A 19,376-nucleotide genomic window follows, 5' to 3' on the forward strand; every position below is an offset into this window, starting at 1 on the left:
GACAGAACAGAAGTGGGCGTGAATCGTTTTTGATCCGATTTCTTCGGAAAGGCTGGTGTTTTTGCACCCGCCACTCGGCGCGCGCCCTGCACGAGTCCAGGATCGGTGTCCACAAGCGGCGCGGGAATGGCGGTGATGCGATGGTTGCGAGAGCGAGATGTGACGGTAAAGGTCGTGGCTGTGGTTGTGAAGCGGCGTTTTTTTTTTTTTTTTTTTTTTTTTTTTTTTTGTATACCTTGGTCGAGGCTCTTATGAGAGCTAACACACAACTCACAGCAAGGAGGAATGAGACAAGAGGGGCGGGAGTGGAAGGGACAAAACATTGGGGAACAGACACAGGTGAACTGTGGAAGGGAGAGGGATGGGGATGGGACGGGGAACATGGCGAGGGGAAGATGGACATTAAAGGGACTTTCAGGAAGGAAAGCAGGAGAATTGAAGGAAGTGGGCTTGGGTGGATTATTGGGGGTAGAAAAGATCAAGGATTTGGATGGGGGAAGATAAGAGGTGGTGGTGAACAGCTGTTTTGAAAGCCTGAAGGGAAGAATGGGAAAGAATAGAGTGAGGAAGTTTATTCCAAAGGCGGGAAAAAAGAGGAATGAAAGAGTGAAGATGAGCAGTGATTCGTGATTTTGGTAGTTTTACCAGAAGGGGGTTGTTGGCGGACCTTGAGCGCCCTGTGGAAATGTGGTTGGGACAAATCGCAGAGAGAGCAGGGGGGGCAAGGCTGGAGAGGAGTCGGTAGAAGACAGAAAGACCACCGACCAACCTGCGGTGATTGAGTGAGAGGCCCAAAGACTCAGCTTCATTGCGGGAGATGCCAATGATCTTAAAAGCCCTGGTTTCGACAGCGTGAAGTCGAGAAAGGTGGGAGGCAGGAGCACCAGCCCAGAGGGGAGAGCAGTACTCCATCAGGCTACGGACAAAAGCTTTGTAAGTGGTCAGGAGCTCAAAAGGGCCGAGGAAGGACTTTGCACGACGGAGGATTCCCAGTCGGCGACTGGCTTTTGAGGCAAGGTTGGAAATGTGACTTTCCCAGGAAAGGTCATGGCAGATAGTGAGACCTAGAAGCTTGAAAGAAAAGACTTCTTCCAGAGGATTGTTGAGAAAGTGGATGGGGGGGTTTTGTAAATGGTCCTTTCGAAGAGACATAGTGAGAGTGTGAGATTGCGGTTGGTGGTTGTTGTTTGATGGCTGTTGAGACGTGGTTGGTGGTGGTAGTAATGGTAGTAATGGCGGCTGGTCCAAAATAAAGATAGTAAAAGAAAAACGGCTATCTAGAAGGGTCGCAGCCCGAATGAATGACATTTATTCCCTCTAAACAACGGGTTTGGGCCTAACTACACATATACTTACAGAGATATCTCACCGAAGGGACCTGAATGGTGGTTTGCGAATTTCGTCAACCACAACAATATATATACATATATATACATATATATATATATATATATATATATATACATATACACACATAAATATACATATACATATATATATATATATATATATATATATATATATATATATATATATATATACATACATATATACATACATATATATACATACATATATATATATATATATATATATATATATATATATATACATACATATATACATATTGTTACGTTTGAGGGGGGGGTTTGCATTCAAAGGGTAATTAGGATGTTTAATTAGGTATGCCATGCTGTTCGAGTTTACCAGGATCTCGATGTAATAAGTAGCAATTCAGTGGTGATAAGTTGTCTAGTAAATGTTCATTTCTTCAAGGGGGAAATGATAATTGTCACGTAATTAGATAGGGACACGGGATAGAGTAAGTGTGTCTGCGTAAACCCCTTTTGGTATTCTCTGGAGACTGGCCGTGACGTCACAGGACAGTGCAGCGGATGGCTCCGCCCCGTGATCACGATTGGCAGAAGGCGACGGCGGTGGGCCAATAAACGGCTCGATTGGAAGTGACGAGGATAGGAGGATAAAAAGGTTCTGTTCGGGGTCGAAAAGGAAGATGAAGAAGATCACAACCAAAAAGATCGTGGTTTTTTTGGTGTAGAGGCTGCTGCGCGGAGAGCGTCCTTGTTGTTGTGCTGATTCGATTGTGTTCTTGATCGTGTCTTGGAGCCTTGCTGAGCCTCGTGCCTCACCTTGGTTGGCTCTGGGGTTCTGCTGACTCGGAGTACGGGGTCGAACGGCGGGCGGACCTGCCTCCCTCTCCTGCTCGCAACTTGGCGCCAAAACTGGTTCCCTGGCGGCTGTGAGCGGACTTGGGCCAAGACCAGGAGGTCGACAGCACCACGGTTTCTACTGCCCCCCTGACGAGAGCAAGGCCAGCTCGTCCGACGCCGATCCAGGGACAGTTGCGTCCACACCACGGTCCAGCCTGACCACCAGAAATAGCTAGTGTGTGTGTGTGTGTGTGTGTGTGTGTGTGTGTGTGTGTGTGTGTGTGTGTGTGTGTGTGTGTGTGTGTGTGTGTGTGTGTGTGCTTGGCGCCTTAGAAGGTTTGAGATCTCTTTATTCATTGGAATTGTCTGTGTTTTTCCCCACGCCCGATCCCACACCATCCCGTCGAATCGCCCCGGATCCCTCTTCTTGCCGAGTCTTGTTATTTCTGGTTAATAGTAAAAACGAATAAACATCATCAACTCAGTGAAAAGTGACTCATGCCACCTTCCTCGTCCCGTTTGCGGTAGAGCGATTAGAACCGCCATGTTTGGGTTATAAATAAATAAACCGCCTCCATCGTTTCGGCTCATTCTACGTTGGCGGGACTGTTCAAGTCCCGTGGACGTCACAAAATATATATATATATATACATATATATATATATATATATATACATATATATATATATATATACATATACATATATATATACATATACATATATATATATATATATATATATATATATATATATATATATATATATATATATATATATATATATATATATATATATATATATATATATATATATATATATATATATATATATATATATATATATATACAGCCTGGTGTTGGCGCAGTGGTTAGGGCAGCGGCTTGGGATCCAAAAGGTCCTGAGTTCAAGCCCCGTTGGGCCACTGAATTAATACACCAGGGGGTTGACTCAGCCTGTCATCCTTCCGAGGTCGGCGAAATGAGTACCAGTGTACTGGGCCGGTGTATACCCCGGTTAAAATAGGTGTACCATATCCCTGTGTCGTAAGAGCCGACCAGGGTTGCGTCAGGAAGGGCATGACATAAAATATGTGCCAAATCACTATGCGGATCAGATGGATGATCCGCTGTGGCGACCCCAAACGGGAGCAGCCGAAAGAAGAAGAAGATATATATATATATATATATATATATATATATATATATATATATATATATATATATATATATATATATATATATATATATATATATATAAAATATATAAAACCATCGACTCACTGACTGACTGACTGACTGACTGACTCACTCACTGACTGATGTTAAAGATCAGTGCTTTCTGGGTGACATAGAAAGCTGAAATTTTGTGTGCCGATGGACATCGAAGCCAGTCCACCAAAAAAAAAAAAAGATCACGGAATCGTCGGACAATATCCATAAATGAAAAAAAAAAAATCAAATGCAGGTGAGTGACCCGAGGCAATGGGTGGGGAAAGATGGTTCATTTGCTTACACAATGTGTAAGCACACCCCGCTGGAATATAAAGCTCTTTCTAACCACTGACTGACTGACTGACTGGCTCACTCAATGAGTGATAAAGATCGAGACCTGCTTGGTGATGTAGAAAGCTGAAATTTTGCATGACGATGGACATCGAAGCCGACATACCAGAAAAGAATAAATCGCAAAACCGCCGCAAAGCATCTGCCAATGAAAATATAAATTAAAGAAAATAAATAAATAAATAAATTAAAAAAAATGTCAGTGAGCGACTCGAGACAATGGAGAAGCAGGGTAATTTTGTGTGCTGATGGACAGCGAAGCCGATACACCAGGAAAAATCACAGAACCATCAGTTTATGAAAATATAAATAAGTGAAAAAAGAGGAAAAGAATACAAATATATGAAAAATCAAATAAAGGTGAGCGACCAGAAACAATGGGGAAGCACGGTTCATATGCATACACAATGTGTAAGCACACCCCACCAGTATGTATGTATGTATATGTGTATATATATATATATATATATATATATATATATATATATATATATATATATATATATATATATATATATATATATATATATATATATATATATAGAAATCATTCTAACCACTGACTCACTCACCGACTCGCTGACTGATATTAAAGTTCATTACCTTCCGGGTGAGGGAGAGAGATGAAATTTTGCGAGCCGCCGGACATCGAAGCCGATACAATCGAAAAAAAACACAGAACTGTCAGAAAGCATATAAATATGGAAATAATGAATTGAAAAAAGAAAGAAAAAAATTAATGCAGGTGAGCGGTCCAAGACAATGGGGAAACACGGTTCGGTGTTGCTTACAATGGTGTAGCACACCTCACACACATATATATATATATATATATATATATATATATATATATATATATATATATATATATATATATATATATATATATATATATATATATATATATATATATATGACTCAATGCAGTTTTTTGTCACATCTTGGAATGTTGTATCTCTTTCATTAAACTGTTTGAACGCCCGATGTAAGCCATTTAACGTGGTTACATATCTTTACCACATCATTGCAGACACTCTGTTGTTGAAATGTATCAGCAGCACCTTGCTTCATCATGTTGGCATTAAAGCCCTGTTCAACAATTAACAAAAATAATGGGTTGGCAAGTAGCATTCCCAAATGAACCCCTGATTAAGGAATTCAGGAAATTTCAGGAAACCAAGATTCAAGTCTCCATATCAGGTGTCAGCCGTGGTGATCTATGATGAGGAAGGCCTTCATAATAAATATGAGGAAGTTCCAATTATATTCCATCCATCCACCCATTGGGATCATACTCTGGCTATTGGGCACAATACTGGATGTGTGACCTCTCCGACACAGGATACCAGCAAGTTGGCACTCATTTTGCCGACCACGGAAGGATGACAGGTAGAGTCAACCCCACCTGGTATTAATTCAACAGACAAGTGGGATTTGAACTCACGATCCTGGGATCCCAAGCCCACCACCCAAACCATTTAACCAAAACCAGGCATAAATTATGTTGATGTCTGCTCAAGTCTTTGTCCTGCATGTGTTTTATGAATAAACGACTTCCTGAGCTTAAGATCCATGTGAACAATCCAACTATATTTTATAAAACTAGTATCTTTATCATCGCCATCTACATGCCAGCATAGTGTAGACCTTTCGCTCACTCTCCTCTACCTGCCTGTTTTCACTTTTACTTCATGTGTCACTGGCAGGTGTGACCCATGAAAAAAGATTCCCGACTCCAGAAGTCATCAATTATCGAAGCGTCATTAATCTCAACATCCTTTACTAAAGAAAGTCACTACATTTTACCCTTGAGATGGAACGATCACTGATGTTATATATATTTTTAATTTTTCTAATTGACGTAAGGACAGGAATGAACCTGACATGCACTTCGAGAGGTTTGGACGTGGACAAGGCTCATTAGGTGGAGTTGCTTTTTCCTGTATCTACATATCCTTGATATTGTTCACCAACACAGAGTCTGGTGTATAAGTCTGTTCACCAACACATGTACAATGAGTGAAAGTGCCACAAAGTTCAATGGAGAGTTGCAGAGCAGGCTGATATTCTCACCGTTGCGAGTTTTTCGATGTACTCATCCGGAGCCCCGAGGGATGCCAGTCCAATTTCCTGTGGTTAAACAAGGGTGGATAAAGCCTCACACTTCAGCATCTGAACATACATATATATATACACACTCTGAGTCTAAACTCAACCCCCTCCCCTCACCAGCACATTCTCCCATTACCAACATGTGAACTACCCAGCAAACGATATATCCGAATGGAAAGTTCATCAAAACAGGACAAAAACCAGGGGATATTGGGGGCCAAGTAATGGATCCACCATGGCTGATCCATTTTTGGGGATCTCGAAATTTGAATCGAGGAATTCACGAACAGCTCGTTCGCAAAAAAAAAGAAAGAAAACAAACCTTAACTGAAAGAGAAGGCAGACATGTTGAAGACTAAAGAAAACTTCAAATATTACTCTAACTGTCCCACATAAGGGATCATATTCAAAATATATGATTATTTGGGGGAGGATGTGTTTCCCAGAGCATCAAAGAGTGTCACAGGGTGGGGAGGAGGGTGTCAGAGCTACAGGCAGGCAGAAATGTCAACAAGTCACTTTAGCCAAGTCTCAAGTCTTTGGGGGCAAATCTTAAGTCTTTGAAGACAATTCTTACGTCTTTGAGGGCAAGTCTCAAGTCACCGTCGTATTACTTCAACTTGTGTAAAGTCCCACATTTACTTTAAAACTTTGCAGAGTACAAGCTATGAAGGAAATAAGACCCATGGCTTTATTTATTGCAACGTAGGTTCTGAAAAGCTGTTCAACTCAAGTTTTTATTTGTCAGTTTCATACAGTGGATATCCGTTGCTTTGTTCCCAGAAAGAAAAAAAGTTAAATTAAATTTCCTTCTCATGTCTAGTGTACTTACTTGAACATAATATGTACATGAGACGAGTCAGTAACCTCAGCTTGACTTTAAATTGTTTACACGTAGAACCAAAGCATTCAATGTGGAATGAAAAAGAAGAATTAAATAATTTACTTGTTCTGTATATTTATTATGTACGTTAAAATGAAACGTATAATGAGGCGAATCAGGAAGGGGTTGGGATTCAAGGGAATTAGCAAGGGGTTGGGACGTTGTAGAAGCAGAAAGAGGGTGTGACACTGAGGAATCAATGTGCATTTGGGATTTGACTGGAGAATATTTTTGGCCCAATTTGTTCATGAACCAGTTGGCCAAGCATGACGTTCACCGAATTTGTAATTTATTCAGGGTTCTGGCAATAAATTGCCTGCTCTTCGCGAATGATATCTCAGAATGTACTGTACAACTTCCAGCAATGACGATTGCAGCAGGGCAGATGGGTCCCATGGCTTAATATTCTTCCCATGGGCAATGCACTTTGATGCCTTGCCCTGTGCAGGAAAACTTATTAACTTAAATTGTTGTCGTGACATAATTTACAATTATTGACGAAGTTTAAATAACCCAAGTCAAATGATATTTAAATCATCACAAAATTATTTTATCGGGTCAGGATGTGCACGGGGCCAAGTTTCCTTGATTCGACACGGGTGCTGATAATTGTTTGAATAAAATTATGCTTCCGTTGGTAAGACTGACGCATGCCACTTGGACACGGTGTGCTCTGTGTTGTCTGGAGAGGGGACATTCCCTTTAACTTTAGTGGAGAACGGTATGCGACCAGGTATACACGTACAAGGTTTATGTCATCATTGACCGAACTGTGCATGCCATCAACTGAAAATCATTTACCATTTATTTTAAACCCCCATTTTAATTCAATACTTATTCAACGATTATTTTCTGAACATTGTGAACATGTCATGATAAAGTCAAGTCACATGTAAGTTGCAAGCAAGTCACAAGTCCCCTGATTCTAAGTCCCAAATTCGAGTCTCAAGTCAATTTTGTCAAGGTGCAAGTCGCAAGATTTTGCAATTTGAGTGCAACTAGTGTCCAAGTTGCTGACTTGTTTCTGAGTCATTGTAAGCTTGAGTCCCCAACTCTGCAGCCAGATGACACCATCTTCATCTTTCATGGGCACAGCCACCTTTGATTTCCCTCCACCACAACAGGACATTTCAATTTAGAACAACATTGCTTTTGGTTTAATTCATCCAAGAATGGTTGAGGTGCTGTTCAAATCATTAATTTTAAGCTATGAAAGGGTATTTTCGAAAAGGAGAAAGCAGGAAATTCAAGGAGAAATTTGTAAAATCTGGAGGTAGCTTAAGGGCACACTAACTCTGGTTGAATTGTCAGATGTCACCAATAAAATAAACAAATGAAAGCTGATCAAAATTTTTTTAAGTCGATTTCTCTCAATCACAAAATCAGGTATTTTTTATATGGTGGGGGTCAAGCAAAGCATCAGCGAGCATCACAGGGGGTTGGGGCGGTTGTCAAAAGAGGAGTTATGTATTTTGTATACAGCCCCTAAGTTTCAACTGGAAAGTTTGTATGCTTGTTGTATTTGATAAATAACAAGAGGGTTCATAGAACACATACACCATGCCGTGTTGAAGTATATACTTCAATTTTAACAAAGTAATGGTTTTACAGATCGCTTCAAAAAAATCCAGAAGTTTAGCATTGTTGAAGCAGTCTTATACACTACCCAGACACACCACCCCAGAAACATGTCCAAGTACTAAAAACTGGAGGTTCTTCAAAGTATGTGAAGGCGATTTGTGTTGTACGGTGTTCAATTATTGTATATACAGTAATTCAATTTAAATAAAGGTTTAAAGAGGTTTAAAGGAGTATAAATAAATAAAATCTGGGTTTACTGCTCTTTTACCCAGAGTCAATTACAGCACTCCATTGAACACGTTACATTAGTTATTTGTAATTGTTGTAAGTGTGCTTTACAACATCCTTAACTCGAAGGGCACTCTTCGACATCGTGACGTCAACAGATATGCATCCACCCACATTATTACATCATAATACATAATTGGACCAAGTTTGATTTAAGTCCCTGAACCCAGATTCCAAATATTAAATAATTCTGGCTGCAGTACCATGTTGCTGATCAGGTTGTTATTTAAAACATGTATTCCCCATGACTACTAAATCATAGCTGTGACGTTTCACATCGATTGGCGAAGTGGTTCAAGAGAAATATATATTTTTAGGATTTTCGATCAATCCAATATGGCTACCAGACCATGTGACCTATTGATTACTCATGGATATCCTGGTATCCCCAAGGAGAGGAGGAGGAGATTGGGACCATACGCTGTGCAGAGCGTTGGTGCTACTTAAGCAGTCTCCTTGGCTATTGGGCACAATCCTGGACGGGTCACCACTCCAACGCAGTATACCAGCATGCTGGCACTCATTTTGCCGACCTCAGAAGGATGACAGGCCACGTTAACCCCACCTGGTATTAATTCAACAGTTGAGCGGGATTTGAACTCAGGACCCTAAGATCCAAAGCCCACCACCCTAACCATTGAGCCAACACCAGGCATATCCCCAAGGCTTAGGGAACATATACGTGAAGTTTCTCCTCGATCTGTGAAGCCGTTCTGGAGATGAAGATTTTAAAATGCTTGTTCTTCAAAAAAACCATAGCTGCAAACCATGTGACCTATAACTGCAGAGGTGGAGAACTTTATTTATCCTCATGGATAGGTGATCATACCTGTAAAGTTTCACCTCAATCTGTTCAGTCATTTCAGAGAAGGTGATGTTTAAAGGTTTTTATGTAAAAACAATAGGGCTACCGAACCACGCGACCGATGACATCAATTTTTTCCCCTCATGCAGTATAGCCCTAGATGACCTTCAAAAATGTTCACACTCATCACATAAAGCATTTGACATATGCAATTATGACGTCATAATGAAGCCATGGATGACATCAAAAAAAAATCACACTCATTTCCCATGGGGAGTACTTCACATGTGCCAGGTTTCAATTTTTTTTAAAGATACAGAGCAGTTTTGGAGATAGAGGTCCAAAGGTTTTCCTTTTTCCCAAAATGGCTGCCACACCACATGACCAATGACTACATATTGTCATTAAAACGATTTACACTTGCAAATACAACGCATCGCTTCGCTGATGGGGACAAAAAGGAGGGGAGTGGAGAGAAAAAGGGAGGGAGAGGGAGAGAAAGCAGGTGGATGGTGAGAGGGGGGAGGGGAGGCAGAGAGAATGAAAAAAGGGGAGCTTGGAAGGGGGAGGGGAGAGCGAGAAAGGGAAGGAGGTGAGGACAGCGACACCTCACCAAACATTATTCACTGCGAGAGGAAGGGGTGCATGAGCGACACACATGCACGCGCGCGCGCGCACACACACACACACACACACACACACACACACACACACACACACACACACACACACACACACACACACACACACACACACACACACACACACCAAGAGAGCAACAGAGTTGGGGGTACAGAGTGCTGCATTTTATTCGGAGGGGGGAGTGAGGAGGGGACAGACAGTGAGAGAAGGGTGGAGGGGAGCAGGAAAAAAGAAAAGAAAAGAAAAGAAAAGGCATGTAAGGAGTCAAGGTGGGGTTCGCAAAGAGAACGATATGTGATGTTTAATGACCAAACACGAAAAAAAAAAACCCCAAAAACATGTCAGAACAGCTGTGCACACAACGACACAACAGAGTTTGTGAAGTAATCCGCTGGCACATCTGCAAAAACCTTGATATTCCAGTTCCAGAAAATTTGTGGAAAAATGAACCAAAAGCAATCACTGAAACATTGAAGTACCTTCCGCTCACGTACAACCTTATGATCCCATCGGGCGTGAACAACAAAAACAAAGTGTTGTGACCAGATATCACACTCTGGTACAAACAACGAGAAGAAGGCATTGCTCAATGAGGTGTTAATACCGGTGATCTGGGACTAAATGATGCAGAAATCAAGAAAATGACCAAACACCAATCCCTCAAGCATGATGTGAAAAGATCCTGGAAGCTGAAGAATGCCAAAGTTGTTCCAGTGATTATGAAGAACCTCATGGGAACGATGATGAAGAAACTCACAGAGATCTTAAAAACCATCCCTGGGAATATTACGACAAATTAACGACAGTTGGAAGCTGTCTGGGGCTCAGCAACGATCATGAAGAGAGCCCTCGGAACAAAACTTTGAGAAGAGAAAACTTCACAGCCTGGTCCGTGAATCGTGACCCCTTACCGAAATGAAGGTGGATACTTTGAGCCCGCGCTGTGAGGACTCCATTCCACATTCTGAAACCCACATAAGTAGATACCAATCAACAAAGCGCGCGCGCACACACACACACACACACACACACACACACACACACACACACACACACACACACACACACACACACACACACACACACACCCACACACACACAGACACACACACACACACACACACACACACACACACACAATGTGGATACTTCGAGGGATCCATTCCACCTTCTGAAACCTGCGTATACAAAAAATAAAAACTTCACAGCTTGGTCCATGAATCGTGACCCCTTACCGAAATGATGGTGGATACTTTGAGCCCACCCTGGGAGGACTCCATTCCACATTCTGAAACCCCATATTTAGACACACACACACACACACACACACACACACACACACACACACACACACACACACACACACACACACGCAAATGTCCACATGCATAAAATCCACAAAAACGACAAACACAAAGATTTACCTTTATACATAGTTCTTTGAAAGAGGAATTCAAATGAGAAATTAGCAAAAATCAATTGAAAAATATATCAAGGAACAGAACACAAAATGTCGATCTGTGCTCTCTGCCATCACAAACACATGGTCGGATGGACCTTGTTGTGTTTATGTTTGTATCGATGTCGGTGAGGAGTGGATTATATTAAATCGCACATATAGGTAAATCAAAACAACATCCTGTAAAAATAAAATTGCACATTTTCAGCGGATGAGACACCTCTCGAGTTCCCAACCGCACAGCATCGCAGGGCCCAACACAGGGGGAAACGTACATCTGTCTAATCGATGTTAGATTGAAAGTATGGGGGGTACTTTTGCTGAAACCAACAACCAAGCAGTTTGGGAAGCGCTCACCAAGTGGCTGAAGCACTCGAGCAAGCACTCAAATTAAATGGTTGATAAGAAACAGCTTGTTTGGTACGTGATTAGCAATACATTAAACATATACCTCCCGGAGACGCCCAAAATGTCAAATATGTCCAAATTGGATAAATTAACACTTTTATAGGAGCCGAAACTGCTTGTAAGTATGATTCTGGAGCTTAAATTTTGTAATTCTCCTTAGTTTGAGAGATACTTGTGGTGATCGGATGTGTGGAAATGAAATACAGCAACGAAGGCCGACGTCCACGGATATTTATAAGCATTGCAATATACCCAGCAATTCGTAACTATGATGAACAAAATTAGTGAGGAAAGTGAAAACAACAACTTCATAGTTAGGAAATCGTTGTGGCCTGTTCCAAGTCAAGGCATGGTTGAGCAGGCCAAAAAACATGGCGGCTTCAGACCTTAGCAAGGTTACCCAGGAAATGCCTAAAGACCCAGAGAGCAAGGAAGCCGAGGATCGCCTGATAAAGGATATAATTAAATAAGGCAGTTAACTATCTTCAAAAGGGGTGTTTTAATTACCCAAAATACCAAATTTTCACTCTTGAACTTCCTTGGAGTTTTCTTAGTGTAAACATGCAAAGTTTCAGGCTGCTGAGTTTAATAGTTTGGAGTTAGGCAGGAGACACACTGACACAAACACATTGATATTTATTATTATAGATGAGTAGTCGCACCCATGGTGAAAATTTCATTTCATTTGGACAAACAGTTGCAGTGAAAACAGAGAAAATTAGCACAGACGTACGTACGTACGTACATACGGACAGACGGTCGGACAACCTGAAAACATGATGCCTCCGGTGACTTCATCAATAGAGGTTTCATCACAAAAACAAAACAGTCGGCTAAGTTTCCTGTTTGGATGGATTTTCAATTTCGTTTGATTGCTCAGCAGGCAGATAGAGTTAAAAAAACTATCTCACTCCTCAATGTACATTTGCAATCGGGACGAATTCAGAGCAAAAGTATGGCAAAATAGCAGGTTTGTTTTCTGATTCATGGTCAAAATATAACATTCAATTTAAATAAGTTGCTCCTTGATCATAAACTGAGGAGCATAAACTGATAAGACAGACAGACAAACGGATGGACACTAATTGTTTAACCCCGCTTTTCACTTTGCATGCACAGGGTAAAATGGATACCTATTTGAGGGACACCTTGTATCGATCAGAAACTCCACTTCAAAGAAAAAAAAACACATAATTTAATTGACTATGGGTGACAATCGAGGACCAGTCACCATTCTGATGCAGGATAGTCGAATGAGAAAGCAGGAATCTGTAATTTGGTCAGGGTGTTGCTGATAGCTCGCCTACTCTTTGCGAAGGACACCGGGACACTTTAGCATCCACCAACTCATACTGGCAGATGAGACGTCCAGTTTGACGTCCTCCCAAAAGACGACACACACATTGATGAATCACCCTGCCTGTGAAACAGTTTATAGCTGGGTCGGGATTCAAACCCAAGATAGACAGCTTCGAGGCGATGGTGTGTATCTCTCGGGCATCCTGCCATCGACAAAACATTTTCAAATACATTTTTGAAAAAAAATATATAAATATGTGTCATTGTTCAAAATGAAGGCAAAACCAATTAGGTGTGATATTTATTTAATTGGTTAAAAAAAAAAACAATCGCCCAAAAAATAAACAACAATACTCAACCTCTTGAATGTAAAAACAATTGAATATGTTTTGTGTCTTTTCTGACGCTCCACAAATAAACCTCGTACTGTCAAATTACGCTTCAAATTGTCGCTTCGATTTTGGTATCACATGCAGCATTTCCTGAGAGCATCCAGTCCAAGGTCGGAGCTGCCAAGTAGAGTCGAGTGGATTCACTTTAATAACCCTGGGAGATGTCTGATGGCGGACTCATCTCAGCTTCGATAGGTGTGAGTCGCTTTCAATCTGAACTGGCTCCAAAGTAGATCAATCCCTTGTTCGTCGAGTTGTGAACCCAAACTTTTCGTTTTTGTAGCATTCTAACAAAAACAAAAAGTATGCTCGAAACATTTTTACTTCTACAACATCTAAGGCTCGAAGAAGAAGCGACACAAAACAAATTGCGTGCAACATGCAGACAGAGACCAAGCAACGCAGGACTTAACTTTAAACAATAACAGATAAACAGAACCCTTTGTACACCCCACAACAACAACATTACACACACACGCTCATCCAACAACACACCCCCCCCACACACACACACACACACACACACACACACACACACACACACACACACACACACACACACACACACACACACACACACACACACACACACACACACACATACGAAGGTGGATACTTTGAGACCTAGGAGGGCTCCGTTCCCGCATATGGAGATAACAACCAAAAACACACGTCTTACCCAGCCCTACTCCTGGAGTTTTTGTATATGGCATTTAAAAAAAACGACAACACATTTTACATCAAATATCTGAATCATAATTTGATATAACATTACTTAACACCCCAGTGAGGCACTGATATCTCCTGCATGATGGTGTCATGGAGATGCATTGATGACGTCGCACAGGTATTATTTGTTTGGAGGATCATATATGTATTTGGGGCCATATGGTTAACCAATTCAACAAAAATATAACATATGGGGAACCTTCTTTTGGTTTCTCTGTACAAAGAAAAGGCAATGTGCGTGTGTGTGCGTGTGTGTCTTTGCTTGGTATGTCCATATATGGGTTCCAGAAAGTGGAATGGAACCCTCACAGGTTTCAGTGTGTGTGTGTGTGTGTGTGTGTGTGTGTGTGTGTGTGTGTGTGTATGTGTGTGTATGTGTGTGTATGTGTGTGTATGTGTATGTGTATGTGTGTGTGTGTGTGTGTGTGCGTGTATGTGTGCGTGCGTGTGTGTGTGCGTGTGTGTGTGTGTATGTGTGCGTGCGTGTATGTGTGCGTGTATGTGTGCGTGTATGTGTGCGTGCGTGTATGTGTGTGTGTGTGTGTATGTGTGCGTGCGTGTATGTGTGCGTGTATGTGTGCAAGTATGTGTGCAAGTATGTGTGCAAGTATGTGTGCGTGCTTGTGTGTGTGCATGTGTGCGTATGCGTGTGGGTGTGTGTATATATACATATATATATATATATATATATATATATATATATATATATATATATATATATATATATATATATATATATATATATATATATACATGTGTGTGTGTGTGTATATACATATGTGTGTGTGTATCTACATGTGGGGTTTCAGAATGTGGGATGGAGTCCTCCCAGGGTGGGCTCAAAGTATCCACCTTCATTTCGGTAAAGGGTCACGATTCCCAGACCAAGCTGTGAAGTTTTCTGTTTTCAGTTTTGTGCCGAGGGCTCTCTTCAGGATCGTTACTGAGCCCCGGACAGCTTCCAACTGTAGTCTGTTTGTCATGATATTCCCAGGGATGGTTTTTAAGATCTCTGTGAGGTTCTTCATCATCAACTTTGGCATTCTTCAGCTTCCAGGATCTTTTCACTTCATGCTTGAGGTCTTGGTGTTTCATCATTTTCTTGATTTCTGCATTGTTTAGTCCAAAATCTCTGGTGTCAACACCTCAATAAGCAATGCCTTCTTCTCTCTTTATTTTGTACCCATGTATGATATCTTGTCGCAATGCTTTGGTTGTGATGTTCACGCTCGATGGGATCAAAAGGTTTTACGTGATCCGACGGTACTTTTTTTATTTTTTTTGTATACCTTGGTCAAGGCTTGTATGAGAGCAAACACACAACTCACAGCAAGGAGGCATGAGACAAGAGGGGCGGGAGTGGAAGGGACAAAACAGTGGGGAACAGACACATTAGGTGAACTGTGGAAGGGAGAGGGATGGGGATGGGACGGGGAACATGGCGAAGAGAAGATGGACATTTCAGGGACTTTCAGGAAGGAAAGCAGGAGAAATGAAGGAAGTGGGCTTGGGTGGATTATCGGGGGTAGAAAAGATCGAGGATTTGGATGGGGGAAGACAAGAGGTGCTGGTGAACAGCTGTTTTGAAAGCCTGGAGGGAAGAATGGAAAAGAATAGAGTGAGGAAGTTTATTCCAAAGGCGGGAAAAAAGAGGAATGAAAGAGTGAAGATGAGCAGTGATTCGTGATTTTGGTAGTTTTACCAGAAGGGGGTTGTTGGCGGACCTTGAGCACCCTGTGGAAATGTGGTGGGGACAAATCGCAGAGAGAGCAGGGAGGGGGCAAGGCTGGAGAGGAGTCGGTAGAAGACAGAAAGACCACCTACCAACCTGCGGTGATTGAGTGAGAGGCCCAAAGACTCAGCTTCATTGCGGGAGATGCCGATGATCTTAAATGCCCTGGTTTCGACAGCGTGAAGCCGAGAAAGGTGGGAGGCAGGAGCACCAGCCCAGAGGGGAGAGCAGTACTCCATCAGGCTACGGACAAAAGCTTTGTAAGTGGTCAGGAGCTCAAGAGGGCCGAGGAAGGACTTAGCACGACGGAGGATTCCCAGTCGGCGACTGGCTTTTGAGGCGAGGTTGGAAATGTGACTTTCCCAGGAAAGGTCATGGCAGATAGTGAGACCTAGAAGCTTGAAAGAAAAGACTTCTTCCGGAGGATTGTTGAGAAAGTGGATGGGGGGGGGGGTTGTAAACGGTCCTTTCGAAGAGACATAGTGAGAGTGTGAGATTTGTCTGGATTGAAAGACATGTTCCACGTGTTGGACCAGTTTGTGATTTTATCCAGATCTGCAGTGAGCAAAGAAGCTGCTGCTTGCCGGTCTGAGGGATGACAGATGGTACGGCAGAGGGTGGAGTCGTCGGCTAAGAGAAATAGAGGATTTTCCAGAGAGTCCGAGAGATCATTGATGAAAACCAGAAAAAGAGCAGGGCCCAGAACACTACCTTGAGGAACTCCTGCCTGCACAGGAAGAGGGGATGAAAGAACTCCATTTAGGGCCACACGTTGACTGCGACAGGAGAGGAAGTCTGCGAGCCATGAGTGGAGATGGCCTTGAATACCATGGGAAGAGAGTTTGGTGAGTAGGGCAGGGTGCCAGACTGTGTCAAAAGCACGTGATATGTCCAGGGATACGGCTCGGATTTCCTGTCTGGCATTGAGGACCTCCATCCATTGATGGGAGAGCAGAAGCAGCATATCCAGGGTAGAGTGACCTGGTCTGAAACCAAATTGATGATTGGAAATCAAGCCATTGGAGAAGAGGAAGGATTTCATGTCTGAAGCGATGATGGATTCCATCACCTTGCTGATGATTGGGAGAAGGCTGATTGGTCTGTAGTTGCAGGGATCTGTTTTTGCACCTTTTTATGCAGGGCAGTGATGTTAGCAGATTTCCAAGCAGATGGCAGATGACCTTGGGCAAATGAGAGGGTGAATAGAACAGAGAGAGGGTGAGCAAGAGCAGAAGAGCAGGCTTTGAGGACACGTGGGCTGATGCCGTCTGGACCGGTTGCAGAATCTGACTCGAGGTTTGAAAGCAAGCTCTCCACATTGTCAGGAGAAAAGGATACAGAGTCCAGGGTCAGTTGGGTGCGACTGGGTAAAGTGGGTAGAGATAGTGATGGGTTTAGGACACAAGATTTAGCTGCAAACACCGAGTTTAGACATTCAGCTTTATCACGTGTGGAATCAGCAGTTCGGCCATTTGAGGTAAGGGAGGGGATGGAGGGGGAACATACACCAGAAACAGATTTGATTAAACGCCACCAGGATTTTGAGGAGGGAGAGAGGTTTGAGAGTTCAGACTTGAGATGAGAAAGATGTTGTTTTCTGGCTCTCCTGAGGGTAGATACACACTTGTTCCGAGCTTTGTGGAAAGAACTGAGATTGCCCTCAGTTGGGTTTGCTTTCCATGAGGCAAAGGCAAGTTGTTTCAGGACAACTGCCTCGCCACAAGCTTCAGTAAACCAAGGGCGGGAGGAAGGGTAAGACAACTGAACACGAGAGGGGATAAATCTGTGCATGAGGGAGAGCAAGTTTCTTTGAAAAAATTCCCAGGATGAGTTGATGTTTGAGAAAGTAGTGATAGGAGACCAGTCTGTAAGTTTGATGGCTGCTCGGAGACCCTGCCAGTCGGCTTGAGTGAAATGCCAGACTCGACGGCGGTGAGGTGGTTCTCTGATAACAGCCAGAGAGATGTCCACTTTGACAAGGACGTGGTCAGAAGAACCAATTGGAGCGAAGGAAGAGCAGCAGATATTGTCAGGGAAATTTGTCAAAATCAGATCCAGAAGAGATGGAGTAGCATTGGTTGAGATCCGGGTCGGGAAGTTGACCGATTGAGTCAGTCCCAATGAGTCGCAGAAAGCTTTTGCTGAGGTGCCATGGCAGGTGAGAGAGGTACCCACACCTAGCCAACTGGCGTGATGACAATTGAAGTCACCACATAAGAGGAAGAGAGAGTTTGGATGAGAAGATAGAAGATGGTCCATGTTTTCGGATAGTGAGGTGTAGATGGAGTCATCACTGTTCGGTGGACGGTACAGTACACATATAAACATGAGGTGGGAGTGGAGGGGAAGCCGAAGCCAGAGGTATTCCTGGGGGTGTGGGGGAGTGAGAGCAGTGCATGGAGAGTGAGGAATAGAGTCTTTGATGAAGAGAGCAACACCTCCACCAGGACGAGGCTCAGGTCTGTCATACCGTAAGAGGGAGTAGCCAGGGAGAGATACTTGGGAGTCAGACACGTCTTGGGAGAGGAAAGTTTCTGTTCGGCAGATAATGTCTGGTTTGTCAGTGGCAACCTGTATGGAAAGATCTGAAAGGTTTGAGCGAAGGCCCCGGATATTTGAGGTCCACACTTTTAATGAAGAGGAAGGGGAGGAGGCTTTGGGTGCAGGAGGTGGAGGGGAGGGTAGGACAAGGGACGAGGGGGGCAGGTAAGGAGGGTTGCTGAAGGAGTGTGGGGTATTGCAGAATCGCGAGGGGAGAAAAGGCTCTGTGGTGCTAGGGGAGAGGGGGACAAGAGACAAGGAAGAAGGCAGTTGAGGATTTGAGGAGGTGGAGTGAAGAGATGGAGGTGAGAGGGCAGTGGAGGGAGGGAGGTTGGTGGATGAGAGGGGGGGCAACTTTGAGAAGGAACAGTGAGGGGGATGAAAGTGGGAGAAAGGTGAGGGGGGAATTGTTGAGAGAGGTGAGAGGGAGGTTTGAAGGGAGAAGAGTGGGATGGTTGCTTTGAGAGTGAGAGTGAGGGGTGAGGGGGGTGAGTTGGCACTGAAGTTGGAAAAAAAGAATGGTTGATGGAAAGCGAGCATCCATGGCAAACTGTGGTTTTTAAAAGTTTTAGGTCAGAGATGCGATTTAACACAATTCTTGATGGATGCAATGAAGGCGAATTCAGAGCATGGAGAGAAGAAGCGCTGTAATAGTTGGATTTTTTAGGCAAGGAATGAAGGAGAGGTCGAAATGAGAGCAGTCTGTTAAAATAGCAGAAGAGTAGTGCATTGTGAAACAGTAAAGAGTACCACATGTGTGAGAGAGGAAG

The 19,376-nt window shown here is 42.9% G+C and overlaps 1 protein-coding gene across 2 annotated transcripts in view; it reads right to left on the reverse strand.

Annotated features, from left to right (window-relative positions):
- Positions 1-19,376, reverse strand: part of PAH (phenylalanine hydroxylase) — a 173,225-nt gene that overhangs the window by 10,914 nt on the left and 142,935 nt on the right. For both annotated transcript variants that reach the window (XM_085886580.1, XM_085886579.1), the window contains exon 9: positions 5,809-5,865. In XM_085886580.1, the coding sequence (XP_085742706.1) occupies positions 5,809-5,865 (57 nt within the window). The remainder of the gene's footprint in view (positions 1-5,808; positions 5,866-19,376) is intronic.

The sequence above is a fragment of the Eptatretus burgeri genome, chromosome 6 (assembly GCF_056783735.1).
Source record: "Eptatretus burgeri isolate ZD-2024b chromosome 6, Ebu_testis_v1, whole genome shotgun sequence".
Taxonomy (NCBI): Eukaryota; Metazoa; Chordata; class Myxini; order Myxiniformes; family Myxinidae; genus Eptatretus; species Eptatretus burgeri.